The sequence below is a fragment of the Physeter macrocephalus genome, chromosome 11 (assembly GCF_002837175.3).
Source record: "Physeter macrocephalus isolate SW-GA chromosome 11, ASM283717v5, whole genome shotgun sequence".
Classification (NCBI taxonomy): Eukaryota; Metazoa; Chordata; class Mammalia; order Artiodactyla; family Physeteridae; genus Physeter; species Physeter macrocephalus.
In genome coordinates, this window is record NC_041224.1 from 13692677 (window position 1) to 13711619 (window position 18943).

An 18943-nucleotide genomic window follows, 5' to 3' on the forward strand; every position below is an offset into this window, starting at 1 on the left:
CTCAGCAGCCATGGCCCACGGGCCCAGCCGCTCCGCGGCCTGTGGGATCTTCCCGGACCGGGGCACGAACCCGCGTGCCCTGCATCGGCAGGCAGACTCTCAACCACTGCGCCACCAGGGAAGCCCAGACCTAAATCTGAGTTAGAGTCTCACCTCCATCACTTATGAGCTTTGAGCCAGTAAGAACTGGGCCTTTGTTTTGTCCATTCCTATATCCCCGGCAGTGAGAACAGTGTCTGACATAAAGTGCTCAAAAAAGAGTTGTTGAATGAATGAACAAGAGTATCCATCAAAACAAAACAAATGTCTCTGTACAGAACATGGCAAAAGTACATGACTACAGTATCATGCACAAACAAAGGAAATGCCTTAAAGAGCTCAGGTTGAAATTCTATTCCTGTCGAAATAAAACTAAAATCATAAGTTCAGTCAACCACTTCCATATTTCACTGGGCCAGCCACTCTGGGCAGCTGGTACTGAGTATGTATGTATATAGGGAATAATAAACTTCTGGCATTGTTACACTACAAATAATCTGTTTATCTTCTTCAGATTGGCAAACATTTAAAAGAGTGATGCAAGGATGTGGGGAAATAGGGGCTCTCATCTACTTTTGGTGAGAGAATAATTTTCATTATGCATTTTTGGAAGACAACTTGGTAATACTTATTTAACTTAAAAACAGGCATATCCAATGACCCAACCATTCCATTTCTGTATCTTACTAGAGATTCCACAAGTGCACAAAGATACAGATACAAGAATGTTCAGTTCAGCATTGCTGATAATAGCAAAAATATTGGTACAACCTACAGGTCCATTAATAGAAGACTGGTTAAACCTGTCATGGCAATGTACACTTTGGATACCATACAACTGTTAAAAAAAAACTACATATGGCTGTGAGTAATAACATGGAGAGATAGCCAAAATATATCATGAATGAAAAAGTGCAAAATGTATGGCATGATCCCACTTTTAATTAAGCAAACAAACAAAATAGAAACAAACAAAACAAGGTTTCCCCCCACTTTTTTGGTGATTTTACATCTCAGGCAGGATGTATGTTCACTAATAAAACTCTTCTCTAAGGACTCCACCCACCAGTATGAAAAGTGGGCCAAAACAGTCACAACCAGCCAATTGTACACAAATTCTTCCAGAGAACAGTGAAAGAAGAAATGTGCCCCAACTTGTTTTTCTGAGGCCAGTAAAACCCTGAAATCCAAACCCAACAAGGACATGAGCAGAAGGAAAATTCTAGGCCAATCTTACTCAAGAATATAGATACAAAAATCCTAAGCAAAATATAAGAAAACCAAATCCAACAATATATACAGAGGATAATTCAAGAAAGGAAAAGTTTAATATTTTAAAAATCAGGGCTTCCCTGGTGGCACAGTGGTTGAGAGTCCGCCTGCCAATGCAGGGGACACGGGTTCGTGCCCTGGTCCGGGAGGATCCCACATGCCGCGGAGCAGCTGGGCCTGTGAGCCATGGCCGCTGAGCCTGCGTGTCCGGAGCCTGTGCTCTGCGGCGGGAGAGGCCACAGCAGTAAGAGGCCCGCGTAACTCCAAAAAAAAAAAAAAAAAATCAATGTGATTTACCACATTAACAAATTAAAGGAAAAAGGCATATAATTATCTAATTATATCATTATATGAAGAAAAAACATTTCCTAAATAAAATTCAACATCCACTCAAAATAAACATTTTTGGCAAACAAGGAAGAGAAGGGAATTTTCTTAATCTAATAAGTGATATCCATGAAAACCCTATAGCAGACACCACACACTCAACAGTGAAACGTCGAAAACACTGCCACTGAGACTGAGAGCAAGGCAAGGCTGCCTGCTCTCTCCACTGTTACAGAGCATTGCACTGGGGTCCCAGCCAGTGCAATAAGGCAAGAAGAAGAAAGAAAAAAAATATAATGAACTGGAAAGGAAAAAAACCAAACAAACTGTCATTATTCAACTGATCTTAGTGTACCAAGTCCAAAGGAATATTCAGAAATATTATTAGAATTAAAATGTGAGTTGAGTAAGTTTACTGCATGTAAAGTCAATATTAGAAATCAATTGTATTTCTATATAGCAGCAACCATTAGAAAATGAAGTTTTAAAAAATGCTATTTATAAAAGTATCATAAAAATAGAAAATATCAAAAAAATAGAAAATATCAAAAAAATAGAAAATATCTAGGAATAATCTAATAAAAGATGAGCAAAATCTTTACTAAGAAGATTAAAAATATGACTGAAAATAAAGAAGATATGTCATGTTCGTGGACTGGAAGAGTCAATGATGTAAAGTTGCCAATCATCTCCAAATTGATTTTTATATATTTAATAAAATTCTAATCAAAATCCCAGGTTTTTTTTCTGTGTAGAAAATATCAAGCGAATTCTGAAATTTATAAGAAAAGGAAAACCTAAGGTCCTCTTGAAGAATCTCAATGAGGTAGGAAGACTTTCTACCAGATATCAAAGCATTTGATTCTTTATAATAAGACAGTATGGTACCAGAGCAAGGATGTACAAATAGCCCAATGGAACAGTATAGAATCCAGAAATAGACCCGTGGGTACCTGGACACAATATGTGACAAAGAGGGCAGCAGAGTTCTTAAGAAAAGATGACCTTTTAAATAAATGGTGCCAAATGAACAGGATATTCATGCAGAAAAAAATACAAATCTTTAGCCTTACCTCACTCCATACAGAAAAGCTAATTCCAGATGGTTTTTAGATCTTAATGTAAAAGGCAAAACCATAAAACTTTTAGAAGACAACAAAGGAGAATATGTTCATGGCCCTGAGATAGTGGAAGTTTTTAAAACAGGACACAAAAAGTACTATAATCATAAATAAAAAGACTCATAAACTGGACTGCATTAAAATTAAGAATTTTCGTTCAACAGACACCTTCATGAGAGTGGAAAGGCAAATCATAGAGTGAAGAAATCTGCAAAAAGTATAACTGGCAAGGGCTTGTATGTGGAATATATAAAGAACTCCTATAAATTTAAGAAAAAGCCAGAACACCAGAAGAAAATTGGGCAAAGACCTGATCAGGCTCCTCACAAAAGGGGATGCTTAGAAGGCCAGTAAACATCTGAAAAAGTACTCACTCTCATACCATCAGGGAAATGCAAATTTAATGAGACACCATTATAAACCCACTAGAATGGTTAAAAATTCTGATAATACAAGTACGGTTAAGGATATAGAGCAATAGGAACTCTCTGTTGGTGGGAGTGAAAACTGGTCCACTTTGGAAACCTCTTTGGCATTATCTATTAAAGCTGAGTAACATGCATACTCTACGAACAAGCAATTCCACTCCTAGGTTTGTACCCAACAGAAATGAATGCACAGGTGAACAAAGAGACACGCATAAGAATGACAGAGCAACATTAAACACAAAGCCCCAAGCTGGAAGTAATCCAGCTGTCCATAAACTGTAGAATGGATAAATTCAGTGAGTAATACACTTAAAAGTGTGGTGCACTTTCCACCTGTGATATACTTCGGTAAAAAGGTTTTTAAAAATATACTGGTGGAAATAGTATAAAATCAAAAAATATATTTTAAGCACTATCACTTTCCTGTTAGAGAATACAATCGGGGTTGGCCTGCCTCGGCTCACATTTGGGAACGAAGCCTACCTGAGCCCTGAGAACAGCCATGGTTTCCAGGTCCTTCTCCTGCTTGGCGATGGTCTGCTTCATCTCATCCATTTGGAGCTGCTTGGAAGCCAGGGCTTTCTCTGCCAGTTCCAGCTTTCCACTCAGTTCCTGCAGCACCACCTTATCCACTTTTTCCAACTGAAAAAGACAAACTTATTCTAGACATGGTTTTGAAATAATTCAACCTATTTTAGTAAAATGTTCGACGAAGGTTTATTTTTTAAAAAATGACTGGCTCTAAACTATTGTTAATCAGCAGTGATAACTTATTCAGCAACTTTCATGCACTTAATTTACAGCTTGAAGATAATTATTTCCTAATTTAAAATAATGATTTATAAAAAGAAAACACTAAAATAAGGGAGATGATAACAAACCCTATCTCAGGGTGGGTGTAAGTTGCTGATACTCCTATTCTTCCACTCACATTACTCTTAATTTAATGAAGTCAGTGGAATGTTTAAAAATTTACTAGGTCCTAGAGAGGAACAATATTCTAGTAAAAGTAAATGAAAAACAGAAAATATATTTCTAAGAATATAAACTCAAAGACCCCTTCTAATTCAAAGCTCCCGTGGTCTTTATTTATTCCAGCTTTATTGAGGTAAAACTGCCAAATAAAATTGTAAAATATTTAAAGTGTACAACGTGATGATTTGATATACATATACATTGTGAAAGGATTGCCACCATCGGGTTAATTAATACATCTATCACCTGACATCTCTATCCATGGTGTTTAAATTATCACACCATTCTGGGGCATTATTACTATTACTATTACAATAATTTAAGATGCAGCCGGATAAGTCCAGGGCCTCAAGTCCACTGACAGCAGGCAAGCTAGCCTTGTGATAGCTCCAGGCAGCAGTCTCACTATACAGTCATTACTCACGTAGGAGCCCAGGCTCAGCTCTCCTACAAACCCATCCACTGTTAGAAATGCTTAAAGCTTAGCCGCGGAGCAAGTAAGCCCATGCGCCACAACTACTGAGCCTGTACTCTAGAGCTCGTGCTCTAGAGCCCGCGAGCCACAACTGCTGAGCCTGTGAGCCACAACTACTGAAGCCTGCGTGCTTAGAGCCCGTGCTCCGCAACAAGAGAAGCCACTGCAATGAGAAGCTCGCGCACAGCAACGAAGAGTAGCCCCCACTCACTGCAACTAGAGAAAGCCCGCACACAGCAACAAAGACCCAACGCAGCCAAAAATAAATAATAAATAAGTAAATAAATTTATTTTTAAAAAAATGCTAAAACTGTACTCCGACCATAGGACATGCACATCACCTCTGTACACAAGACACATTATACATGTGTGGAATATCAGGAGTTATACAATGTTATAAACACTTAGACACAAGAAATCAATTATAAATGGAAAAACAACCCTTGAAACCAGACTTAGTTAAGGATTAACACAACTACTTTAGATATTTACATAAAATGTTAAATGGCTACGAAAGTAATTTTTTTTCTATGAGTACCTCTCTTCTTTTTAGTTCCTCAGTTGTTTTCAGTGCATTATTGTATTCTTGAAGAAGCCTGTTGTGTGTCAACTGTAGAGTGGCTAATTTGGACCTATTTAAAAAGAAATTTTAAAATGGAATCTTAGGAAAAATATCATAGAAGCTTAGTCTTACCTCCCGACCCTCTTCTGAACGCTCAGGTGACAAAATCTTCCTTCCACCCTTATAATCCCACACCTACTAGCATGTTCTTACTTGCCAGAAAACAATTCCCCCCTCCCCAATCAAGATAGATTACAAATAAATTTCATAATTGTTATTATAAAACTTAACATTTATCTCCTCAGAAAGGTCTACTAGTATATGCTTCAAGTAAGTAAGAGGAAATTTGTAAAATTTATTCTTAACTCCTGATTCCAATCTGCATGAAAGAGCTATTCTGTCTTCTTTTAGCAAGTAGCCATTCAGTCACAGCACACTCACTTTTCATCTTCCGTTTTTGCTTGCTCCATTTTGATTTCTGATCGCATGCTTTCTACTTGGAGCTCTAACTTTCTGTTATTATAAACAAGCTCTTGCTTTTCATTCAGCTCTGATGGGGCTGCAGAATTTTTCCTTTCAAGGGCCTGACATCTAAGAAAGAGCAAAATTTCATGAGGACAAACAATACTTCATTTCTCAGTGGCTTTTAAACGCATCCCCAGATTATTTAGCAAATGCAAAGAATTTTAGGATTACATCTTTCAAAAATTTAACAGTACAAAATTAAATATGTTATCCTCCCTGCTTCTTTACTAGAAGTAAGTAATATTTCTGAACCGTTATGCCTGAATATTAAAAAATACAGATTTTTGTAAAAGAAATTTACATATTTCTGAACCCTTATGCCTAACATAAACAAGCACAGATCTAAGATCACACGAGCTACTGTCTACTTGGAGTAACTGTTTCAACTAGTCATGCAAATATATTTCTGTGATTTAGACACAGACCAAACTAGTAATTGGCTAGAGGTGCTTCTCATATAGTGATCCATGGATATCTTGAGTATTTTTAAAACTATGGGCTCTGTTAAGCACAAAAATATGACTTCTGACAAAGATTCAATAGGGGAGAAGGAAATGCTTTCAGCCCTCTTAAAAGATCAGAGAGAAAATTTCAATATAACAGCAAATACAAACCAACGATAGCTACGTGCAAGGCATTAACGCAAAGCATGTTAAACATTAGCTTACTTAATACTAAGTCAGAATTATGACACACAGTTTACAAATGATAAAACTGAGACTCAGAGAGGTTAAATAAATAACTTGTCCAGGGTAATACCACAAATAAGGGGTAGATCCATATTTCAGCCTTAGGTCTGTTTATCCAGAGTCCTTAGCATCAGCTGCTACGCTGTACTAGATAACCATTAATACTGTACCGCCTTGGTCAGTGTCACTCCATGGAAACATACACTTGTATATTGTGCTGGAAATATGTTTGCTAACTAACCCAAAAGAACAACATCAACTTAGCTTTCCTAAATTTGGGATAACTTCTTACATCAAGAGAAACAAGCAAATGCAAAATTCTCTCAATGTATAAATTGGACTTCATAACTGATTGAAAATCAATTTTTTTTCCCTAAGTAAATCTCACTCAAGTTCTTCTTGCCCTTTGTAGCTTTTATGTTTGTTCATATCAATGTTGTCAGCTCATGTAAGTCACAGGAAGTCTGGCTCACTGCTTTTTCCAGGTCCTCATATACACTTAACAAACGTCCCCAAACAGCAGAATCAGAGTCCCTTGGGCCCATTCCCCCATATTACTACAAGGACTTCATGTTTCTATATTAACCCGAACATTAGTGTTTTCTGAATTCATATTTTAATTAGGTCTCTTTTTCTTCTACTCAGTAAAACAGTAATAAAACTATATTTTTGTATATTAACATATTTTGTAAAACTGTACACTTTTCGAAGGAGGATAAAATTCATCTCTCATTCTTACTTTTCCTGAAGTCTCTTCTTCATTAGCTCAGCCTCACTGAGTTTCGTGTGAGCCTCCTGAAGCTCCTTAAACAGGGTTGTCACCTGAAGTTTCAACGTTTCCACTTCACTTCCAACCTGTCATCCAGGCAATCACAAACACGAATTTATCAGAGGCTAAATGAACCTCTTTGTGAGAAAACAGTGTGAATCACTGGTGTCTAAATAAGACTGTTGGGGCTTCCCTGGTGGCGCAGTGGTTGCGCGTCCGCCTGCCGACGCAGGGGAACCGGGTTCGCGCCCCGGTCTGGGAGGATCCCACATGCCGCGGAGCGGCTGGGCCCGTGAGCCATGGCCCCTGGGCCTGCGTGTCCGGAGCCTGTGCTCTGCAACGGGAGAGGCCGCAGCAGAGGGAGGCCCGCATACCACAAAAAAATAAATAAAAAAAAAAATAAATAAGACTGTTGAATTGATTAAACTTTTGGCAATTAACGCCCCAAATATCTTGTATGGAAAAAAAAAAGCTTTGAGTACAACTCTGTTTCCTTATAGATCATTAACTGATCAGTTTGGATGCACTTGTGATAATGACTTTATCTTAATTAAAATAAATCCTGGGCTTCCCTGGTGGCGCAGTGGTTAAGAATCCACCTGCCAACGCAGGGGACACGGGTTAGAGCCCTGGTCCAGGAAGATCCCACATGCCACGGAGCAACTAAGCCTGTGCGCCACAACTACTGAGGCTGTGCTCTAGAGCCGCCCGTGAGCCACAACTACTGAAGCCCACGTGCCTAGAGCCCGTGCTCCACAACAAGAGAAGCCACCACAATGAGAAGCCCGTGCACTGCAATGAAGAGTAGTCCCTGCTCGACGCAACTAGAGAAAGCCCGCATGCAGCAACAAAGACCCAAAGCAGCCAAAAATAAATAAATTAAAAAAATAAAAAAAAAAGAATCCTGATCATAGCTCAAGGGATCATAGATCACAGTGATGTCAAAGCACAATCTAATTTATCCAGCTAGCAACTCATGCCCATATTCCCTGGCTGATTTATTTTTCTAGTTTACTCAACCATTTTCACTGTACTGCCTTTTTCCTGGCAGCTCTAGAATTTTTGTCAGTGAGTTTTATGGTGCCATGGAAGTCTCAGTACTTCTCTATTATTAGTTGTCGATTAGTTTTAGTCAACAGGGTACTATTACTCACAGGTGTTCTCTTCATCTCAGTTTTTAAAATATTCTCCATTCTCTTGAAAGTAGGAGACTCAGCCCAGAGCATGGCATACAGTAGGCATTTGATACATATTTGCTGAATAAATAAATTAGCTGAAGTATTTTATGTAAATGCCTTTCTCATGGGCTACTGTGGGTCTTACAACTTCCTGCCTTCATCACCTTTCCCTAAGCTTCGGCCTGTGTTTGCAGGCTACAAGGCATGTCTCTGAGTTGCCACAGAACAGAAATGTATATGAGCATGTATATAAACATGAACCTTTTTTGTTCATACTATTTTATTCAAACCAGTAGTGGGATAGAACCAAGATCTTTCAATTCTACCTTATGTTTCTGGGTCACATCCTCAAATGATCTTACTATAAATTGGACAAAATTCCTTTCTCAATTAGTGGGCCTGTCCACTTACGAATTCTGGAGAGAAAATCAGCCAAGAAGAGAGAGGTGATCTCCTAGAATCACTAGGATAGGACTACATCTCAGTACAATTTACAATGAATGAAATTCAGATCAGGACAAGGAAATATGAGAGAAATAGAAAATACTCAACATGGAAGTTACTTCTCTATTGCTAAAGCCAATAACACATCACAAGACTCGGCTCCAGCGCCTGCACTACTCTCTGTCCATTGGGGGTGTGGTAACAGTCTTAGACTCTTAGTACCCACAGTTTCTGTGCCTTTCTCCTCTTCTTTCTCTTGTTCTGTGCACCCCTCTGTCTGGGTCTCAATCTCACAATGATCCTTCGCTTTCTTTTCAAAATCAGAAATTCTGAAAAATTAAAGAATATAGAAAAGTTACTTTCTCTTTGGCTTCCAGAGGAATAACAATTGTGGAAGCACTGAAAAGAACATTGTTCAAACTTTGGATAAAAGATCAATGTTTTCAAAATCTCTTCACATTCACTATATTAGCTCTGGTTTTGCTTTCAACCTGATATTGGCTAGAATTGATTTAAGGGATGAATGCACATGGAGGTATAAGATATGTATAATTTATCTTGAACACTGAAAAATACTGCCTCTTTTCACGTCATTGTCATGCACAGAAATATATTTTAAATTTGTGTTTTTATGTGTGTACACATGTGCATGCATATGTGCTACATGAGAGTGGGTGTCCCTTTATAAGGGTTCGGCAGAGAGGGAAAGACTTGTTTTTTGGGACCCATCTAAGTTTATGAGGTCCTGAAAACAAACAGATATAGCAACATTCTTACACTGAATCATAATCATATGAAAGCCATCCCGATACAAATGAAATAAAGAGACTTGTGGTTAAAGATGGTAGATTAAATATACGCATGTAATTTTTCTCCCACCTTGAATGCCACTAAAATGACTTTTAAAAGCCACATACCTACAAGAACAAAGAGAAAGGGAGAGGAAATAATAGCAAGAAGATTTGGGAAGCATTAGGTATGAGTGGGAACTGACTAGATAGCCCAAGAGGACTGGATCTGAGTCAATAGTAGGGAGAGCCAAGATGGAACCCACTTCACACTGTGGGACCCCAAAGGCTTAGGAATCAGTGACACCAGGTACCTCTGGACGTGGGGCTAAAGTTGGGACCTGTTTAAGAATGACTAGAAGGTCATAAAATAAAGGGTCTCCTGACTCAGAGTCATTAATCAGAGTTGAGGGGCTGGGTTCCCTACTGAAAAGAGGGGAACTTACAGAATGCTAAGACCCTCAGCCTTCTGTTCCAACTCATCTCCAGAACGCTGCCATCTAGAAGAGTACGCTTCAGACAGGAGACTGGAAAAGTCTCCTCTGGAGAATTTGATCAGGATAAGGAAAAGATTTAGTTTCTGACGTAAGACTTCCCCAAGGAAACCTCCTGGCCAGATCTCCCTACACATGCACACAGTACTTTGTTTGTTTGTTTTTTAATAAATTTATTTATTTATTTATTTTAGGCTGCGTTGGGTCTTCGTTGCTGTGCGCAGGCTTTCTCTAGTTGTGGCGAGCGGGGGCTACTCTTCGTTGTGGTGCGCAGGCTTCTCATGGCGGTGGCTTCTATTGTTGCGGAGCACGGGCTCTAGGTGTGTGGGCTTCAGTAGTCGTGGCTCGTGGGCTCTAGAGTGCAGACTCAGTAGTTGTGGCGCACAGGCTTAGTTGCTCCGTGGCATGTGGGATCTTCCCGGACCAGGGCTCGAACCTGTGTCCCCTGCATTGGCAGGCGGATTCTCAACCACTGCGCCACCAGGGAAGCCCCACACAGCAGTATGATCAGCATCTAACCCCCCAGTCTTAAATCCGATCAAACAGTAAAGATTACCAGACGTTGCAGGAAAACCTTAAAATGAAACAGATAAAGTAAACCAGAAAATAAAACAACTTACTGAAATTAGAATATGCCAAGGGGAAAAAACTTCAAAAAAAAAACACAACCTATCATTAATATCCTTAGGGACAGAAGGAAACATATTACCACCATAATAAAATGGAAGAGGAACATTCAAAGGAACTGTCCCCTGCCCCACAAAGAAGATGAAAGTTGATCAAATGTATCAGAAAGCAGAAAAAGAGAAAGAGCAAGAGTGAAGGGGGGATGGAGAGAAAGAGAGAGATAAGGAGAGAGAGAAAAATGGAAAAGAGGAACACCCAGTTGAGAAAGTCAGGGGACTGGTCCAGGAGGTCCAATTAAAAATAACAGTAGTGCTAGAATGAGAGAACAGAGAAAACTGAAGATAACAGATTATCCACCTGAATTATTTCAAGATCATTTTTCGAGAACTGAAGGACATGAGTTTGCAGAATGAAAGAAGCCAGGAATGTCCAGAACAAATGGATGAAAACAAGGTCACACCAAAGCACATGTGAAATGTCAGAAAACTTAGGACAGAGCAAAGAACCTTTGGGGGAGAGGAAAAACAAAGAAGTTTCATACCAAAAGATTAAGAATCAGAATGGCAATGAGTTTTTCAACATTAACACCAAAAGCTAGAATACAATGAAGTAATGCTTTCAAAATTTGGAGGGAAAATTATATCCAATGCAGATTTCTATATCTAGCCAAATTATCCATTAAGTATAAAGGTAGAAACAGAGATTTTCAGATATGCAGATCTCAGAAAATATCCTTCCCATATATTCTTTCTTAGTAAGTTAGTGGAGATATTTAAAGATATTTAGAGAATGAGAAAGGCATTGGATTCAGGAAACAGGTGATCCAACACAGTACAGATGAAGGAATTCCACAGGACAGTGACAAAGGGAGATTCCAATATGACTGCAATACAGCAGGACCTAGATAACAACCAGGCTGACTCCAGAAGAAAAGTCTTCAAGAGAAAACTATTAGACTACTAACATGTTTGAATGTAATTGAGATTTCCTCAATGGAAAAGAGTATGGTGAAACTAAGCAAATTTTTATAAAGGTAATTCTGTACAGAGATTTTTTTTTAAGTATAAAAAAGGAAAAGTGGTCAAAGCATAGAGCACAGCTCAACAGAGAACTGTATGTGTGCGTGGGTATGTATGCATAATAATAATAAACACTGAGTAGTGATCTAACTGAATGTCAATATAATCCGTTTTGGAGTGGGGTGGGAAGAAGGGTCCAGAAGTGTGTGTAGTGACAATGGTGAGAGTGAAAGGCAGTTAAATCCTCATCGTTCATAGTGGGAGGTCAATAGATTATGTCTAAAATAGGAAAAAAAATTTAAGTAGCAATTTAATCTTGATATATGGGAGTAAGTATCAAAAGAACCAGCTAAATATGTTGCAAGTGGTTGTCTGAGAAGCAGGAAAAGGAGGTGGGGGGTGGAGGGGGGTTGGTCAAAGAATTACTGTTTTTCCATAAAAAGCTTGTGGAACCAATTCTTTAAACTATGTGAATTCAAACCTGATTTTTAAAAAACTTAGTGACAATAACAAATAAACAAACAGCATTAGTATCTGTTGCAAACTGCCCAACCTAATTGGTGCACTGTTTCTAGCTAAGCAAATCAATGGGCCAAGAGCTGGTTGGTGCAGGGTCGAAGGATGGGCCGTTATCACGCCAGTCACATATGACGCAGACTTCTGACCTACATTTGAATTTCAACTTAATTTTGTAGGGCAAATTTTCATCTCGGCTGACTTTTCCCTACTACCTCTTGATTATCCCGGGTCACACTTCATATACACTTTCCCTCTCCTTCCTGGCTGTCAGTTTAAGTTTGTTCAGAAGACACAAATTGCACGAAATATGAATCCTGGCAAACGATGGAAGAAAGGCAAGTCTGTTGTCCACTGTCCCCACAAATCCCTAAAACTTTTCAGAGTAAATTTTCAACTGTCTATTACCCCTATTTCTCATGAAAATGGTTGAAGATTGACTTATGTATTTGAGAAAAAGACATGTTAGGTCTTGGAATGTCTTTCCATCATATCCCACATAGTAAATCAAGCCAGGTTGTCTAGGAATCAGTGATTTTATTTCTTGGTTTCAGTCCGACCTTAGCCAAGAGGTCATCCTAATACCCACATGGGGAACATTACTCTTGGCAACCAATCACTGACTTGCCAGGTGTTAAATACTGCAAGAAGGCTGACTCACAAAATGGAAATTTAATGCTATTGAGAAAGGGATCCTTTACAGGGAGCTCAGGGTGAGAGAGGGAAACACCCATCTCAAAGGCAGGCCTGACTTCCTACCTGCAATCTGAAAAGCTATACCTCCAGACAGAGAGCTATCATTATTTTGAAAGCAGGAAATATATACTAGATTATATGAAAGATCCGGATGTATAATCAGAAAATTCCTAAGTTTACACTTTTATTATTAAAGCTAATCATGTTATCTGAGGAAGGATGAAATACTGGCTAAACTTGACTTCTCAGAATGGTGTGCAGAACTCAGGAGGGTAAACGTGCCAATGAAACAGAAACACACCGATTACTCGTGACTATTAAGGGTCTCTTTCAAAGCAAAACATCTTCCCTTTAAAAATCAGCTGGAATAATTAAGGTGTAAAAAGAATGCTTTTACTTAATTATTTTTCTGTGCATTATTACCAGATTTTGGGACTTGTCAAAAAGGCAGGATGAATATTTTACTCCATTAGAATACATGGTACTAGTTTCCTGGAAGTTAACCTCTGAACTTTTCTAAGGGACAGCGGTAGGATATGGGGTAAAAACCTACGATTCATAGCTATCATACCTTTTTCACCTCTGAAAAGAGCTGACGATCAAATAAGCCATTGGACAAACACTGATTATTCTAGGTTACCCTCATTCTGAATAAATAACTTATGCTTCATATTTTTAAAACAGATCTTATAGTTAAAAATTTCAACTGCTTCAGTTAGAAAGTGCTTCTTATAGTGCTATAATTTTAAGATTAATGAGCCATTTATAATGTCTGAGAGAATTAATTATCTCAGACATAATATATTTATGTATATTATAGTATATCCTATTTATAGTATATTTATTATTAAATGTTGCAATCAATGGAGCCCTAAAACTGTTGCATTATCTCCCCCGTCTTATGTGGTTTCACACTTTGCCTTCATAAAAAGTTCATTCACACGTAGAAATTCATTGACTTCACAACTCTATGAGGTAAATAAATTTTATCCCAAAGTGCATGTGTATACCACATTCTATGAGGCCAGTATTTCCCTTATACCAAAGCCAGACAAAGACAACATAAGAAAAGAAAACTACAGACCAGTACCCCTTAGGTATACAGATGCAAAGATCCTTAACAAAAGACTAGCAGTCCAAACCAGCAACATATATAAAAGATCATACGTCATGACCAAGTGGGATTTATCCAGGGATGAAAAGTTAGTTTGACATTGGAAAATCAATCGATGTAATACATTATATTAATAGAGGTTAAAAAAACCCATACAGGGACTTCCCTGGTGGTCCAGTGGTTAAGACTCTGTGACCCAATGCAGGGGGCTCGGGTTCGATCCATGGTCAGGGAACTAGAGCCCATATGCATGCCACAGCTAAGAGTCTGCATGCCACAACTAAGAGCCCGCATGCCGCAACTAAGAAGATCCCGCATGCTGCAGTGAAGACCTGGCACAGCCAAATAAATAAATTAAAAGTAAATATTTTTTAAAAACCCATACAATCATCTTCATAGACTCAGAAAAAGCATTTAACAAAATCCAAAACCCTTTCATGATAAAAACTGCAACTAGAAATAGAAGGGAGCTTCTCACCTTGATAAAAGCATCTATGAAAAACAAAGGTAATACCAGCTTAATGGTGAAAGACTGAAAGCGTTCTCCCCTAAGATCAGGAACAAGACAAGGATGTCTACTTTCTCCTCTTATTTAACATTGTACAGGAACTCTAGCCAGGGCAATTATGCAAAAAAAAAGAAATAAAAGGAATCCTGGTTGGTAAGGAAGAAGTAACACTATTTCTTTGCAACTGACATGATCTTGTATACAGAAAATCCTAAGGAATCCACTAAAAAAATGATTAGCACTAATAAATGAATTCAGCAAGGTTGCAGGCTACAAGATCAATATACAAAAATCAGTTGTATTTCTCTACAGTAGCAATGAATAATCCAAAAATGAAATTAAGAAAACAATTTCATGTATAATAGCACCAAAAAGACTAGAATACAAAGGAATAAATTTTGAAAAAGTAGTGCAAGACCTGTACGCTGAAAACTACAACACATCATTGAAAGAAATTAAGGATGATCTAAGTAAATGGAAAGACAACCATGTTCATGGATCAGAAGACTTAATATTGTTAAGATGGCAATGCTTCCCAAATTGATCTCCAGATTCAATGCAATCCCTAACAAAATCCCAGGTGGCTTTTCCCCCCAAATTAACAAACTTATCCTAAGAATTACATTAAAAAAAAAACAAGGGACCCAGAATAGCCAAAACAATCTTTTAAAAGAAGAACAAAATTGGAGGACTTGCATTTCCCAATTTCAAAATTTACTACAGAACTAAAGTAATCAAGACTGTGTAGTACTGACATAAGGATAGACATATAGATCAATTGAATAAAATTGATTTTATTTAGGAATTAATCTTTACACTTATGGTCAACTGATCTACACCAGGGGTGTCAAGACAATTCAGTGAGGAAAAGAATTACCTTTTCAACAAATGATGTGGGACAGCAATATATCTACATATGCAAGAATGTAGTTGGACCCTGACCTCACACCATGCACAAAAATGTACTCAATATGGATCACAGACTTAAATTTAAGAGCTAAAAGTATAAAACTCTTAGGAAAAAAACAAGGGGTGAATCTTTGTAACCTTGGGTTAGGCAATGGTTTCTTAGATAAAACACCAAAGGCAGAAGGGACAAAAAACCAAACAGATAAACAGGACTAGATCAAAATAAAAAAATTTTGTGCTGCAAATGATACCACCAAGGAAGTGAAAAGATAAGTCACAGACTGGGAGAAAATATTTGCAAACCATATACCTCATAAAGGACTTGTATCCAGAATATTAATGAACTCTTTATCATTCAATAATTAAAAGACAATCCAATTTTTTTAAATGGGCAAAGAAGAAGATATACAAATGGCCAACATGAAAAGATGCCCAACATTATTAGCCATTGGGGAAACAGAATCAAAATCACAATGAGATACCACTTCACATCCACAAGGATGGTCATAAACAAAAAGATACACAACAATGGTGTTCGCGTGGATGTGGAGTAAGTGGAACTCTCATACATTGCTGGTGAGAATGTAAAATGGTGCAGCCACCGTGGAAAACAGTTTGGTAGTTCCTCAAAATATTCAACAGTAACCATGTGACCCAGCAATTCAACTCCTAGGTATATACCCAGAGAATTTTAAAAATATGTCCATACAAGGGCTTCCCTGGTGACACAGTGTTTGAGAGTCCGCCTGCCGATGCAGGGGACACGGGTTCATGCCCCGGTCCGGGAAGATCCCACATGCCGCGGAGCGGCTGGGCCCGTGAGCCATGGCCACTGAGCCTGCGCGTCCAGAGCCTGTGCTCCGCAACGGGAGAGGCCACAATAGTGAGAGGCCCGCGTACCGCCCCCCAAAACAAAAAAAATGTCCACACAAAATATTGTGCATAAATGTTGAGAGCAAATATTATTCATAATGGGCAAAAGTGGGAACAACCCCAATGTTCATCAAATGATGAAGAGATAAACAAAACGTCGTCTAGTTACATCATGGAATATTATTTGGCAACAAAAGGGAGAAAAGAACTGACACATGCTACATCATGGATAAACTTTGAAAACATTATGCTAAATAAAATAAGCCAATCACAAAAGACGACATGTTGTATGATTCCATTTGTATGAAGTGTCCAGAAAAGGTAAGTCTATGGAGACAGAATTACTAGGAGGAATGGGGAGTGAGTGCTAACAGGTATTGGGTTGCTTATTTGAAAGGAAAAACGTTCTAAAATTATAATGTGGTAAAGGCTACATAACTCTGTGAATATTCTAAAAATTGAAACATACACTTCAAATGGATGAATTGTATGGTATCTTAATTATATCTCAATAAAGCTGTTAAAAAAGCAATGTATGCATATTTCGCGTTGCCTATTTCATACCTTTCTTTGGCTTCCTTGAGGGCAAGTTCAAGTCTCTCCACCTTCTGGTTTCCTTCCCTTAGACAAAGCAGGAGCTGGCTCACAGTTAATTCCTCAAATTCCAAATAATTCCTGGCACCTTCTGCAGATTTACTCCTACATCAGGACAGCATAAAGGTTAAAAGGTTTTCATGAGAAAACAAAAATGTCAGAGTCTAGGAATATTACTGGAACCAGTTTAAAGGAACTGCTTTCCAGAATATTCTCTAGTTAATTCTCATTTACAGACCAAGCACAGCTGGCCCGGTGACCACCAGTGCCTCACTCCTCCATGCTTTCCAGGGAAGGAGTGGGGACTGATGGGTAGGCTCGGTTCACACTGCACGTGCTCACCTCCTCCAAGTGATCACCATGTCCACGGCACCAGAGCACAGGACCCACACAAACAGTGGGGCAGAGGTAGCCCTGGTTTCTGGTGTCCGGCTTTCCTAGAGGACTAATCTCCAGGAAGACCACAGTCATACAAAGGGCACAAGCATGTGTGCTGCCCATGGTGACATGCAGACCACCGGCCTTTCTCCAACTCGACCGAAACCACCACGTTCTCTAGTCAGGAGAAGAAAATCATTTTTGTTTCTGGTTTCAAACAATTAGAGCAGAGAAATGTAGGCACTGTTGGCATGTCAAATATTTTTCTTGATTTCCAACTCAGATTAAATCAAGAGGCAGTTCAATGACAAAGAAAACCACAACAAGCACTGCAGCAACTAAACATTCTGGACGACTATGCTGATGCCAGTGGCACCTGCTCTTTCAGTAACCTACTCAAGGTCACACATCTAACAAAAAGCCAGGATTCAATCCCAGTCCCCATTGCCAGAGCTCAAACTCTGAACCTGAAAATCCATCTCTGACTCCTTAAAATACTTTCAAACAGGGTAAGGAAGCTGTTATTACAAAATAGCTGTGTGGGGACTTCCCTGGTGGTCCAGTGGTAAAGAATCCGCCTTACAATGCAGGGGACGCGGGTTCGATCCCTGGTCGGGGAACTAAGATCCCACATGGCACAGGGCAACTAAGCCCATGCACCGCAACTGCTGAGCTGGCGCGCCTCAACCAGAGCCTGCCTGCCGCAGACTACAGAGCCCAAGCGCTCTGGAACCTGCGCCACAACTACAGAGCTCACACGCCCTAGAGCCTGCGCGCGCCACAACTAGAGGAGAAAACCCGCACGCCACAACTAGAGAGAAGCCCACGCACCGCGACAAAGAGTAGCCCCTGCTCGCCGCAGCTAGAGAAAGCCTGCGCGCAGCAACGAAGACCCAACGCAGACAAAGATAAATAAATAAAAATAAATTAAAAAAAAAAAGCAATAGGGGAGAGGGGGAAGCTGAGGAATTTCTAACTAAAAAAGGGAATAACTTTCATTTCTGCCAACTGCCCTGTTTGATGAAAAATTATCTAATCCTGATTTTCTCCCTTATACAAAGGCTTGGGAGCATAACTGAAAAAAACAATAACCCATTTTTATGTTTTATAAGTACATTCATCAAGTTATAGAAAAAAGATATTAAAAGCCTATGAGGGGGGGCTTCCCTGGTGGCGCAGTGGTTGGGGTTCCGCCTGCCGATGCAGGGGACACGGGTTCGTGCCCCGGGGGGACGCGGGTTCGATCCCTGGTCGGGGAACTAAGATCCCACATGGCACAGGGCAACTAAGCCCATGCACCGCAACTGCTGAGCTGGCGCGCCTCAACCAGAGCCTGCCTGCCGCAGACTACAGAGCCCAAGCGCTCTGGAACCTGCGCCACAACTACAGAGCTCACACGCCCTAGAGCCTGCGCGCGCCACAACTAGAGGAGAAAACCCGCACGCCACAACTAGAGAGAAGCCCACGCACCGCGACAAAGAGTAGCCCCTGCTCGCCGCAGCTAGAGAAAGCCTGCGCGCAGCAACGAAGACCCAACGCAGACAAAGATAAATAAATAAAAATAAATTAAAAAAAAAAAAGCAATAGGGGAGAGGGGGAAGCTGAGGAATTTCTAACTAAAAA

At 39.4% G+C, this 18943-nt stretch overlaps 1 protein-coding gene across 4 annotated transcripts in view; it reads right to left on the reverse strand.

The window, feature by feature from the left end:
• The window catches only part of OPTN (optineurin), a 42827-nt gene that overhangs the window by 7015 nt on the left and 16869 nt on the right, over positions 1–18943 (reverse strand). For all 4 annotated transcript variants that reach the window (XM_007126036.4, XM_028495722.2, XM_028495720.2 and 1 more), the window contains exons 6-11: positions 16913–17047; positions 9031–9133; positions 7153–7268; positions 5641–5790; positions 5176–5269; positions 3671–3829 (exon numbers count right to left, since the gene is read on the reverse strand). In XM_007126036.4, coding sequence (XP_007126098.2) covers positions 3671–3829; positions 5176–5269; positions 5641–5790; positions 7153–7268; positions 9031–9133; positions 16913–17047 — 757 coding nt within the window. The remainder of the gene's footprint in view (positions 1–3670; positions 3830–5175; positions 5270–5640; positions 5791–7152; positions 7269–9030; positions 9134–16912; positions 17048–18943) is intronic.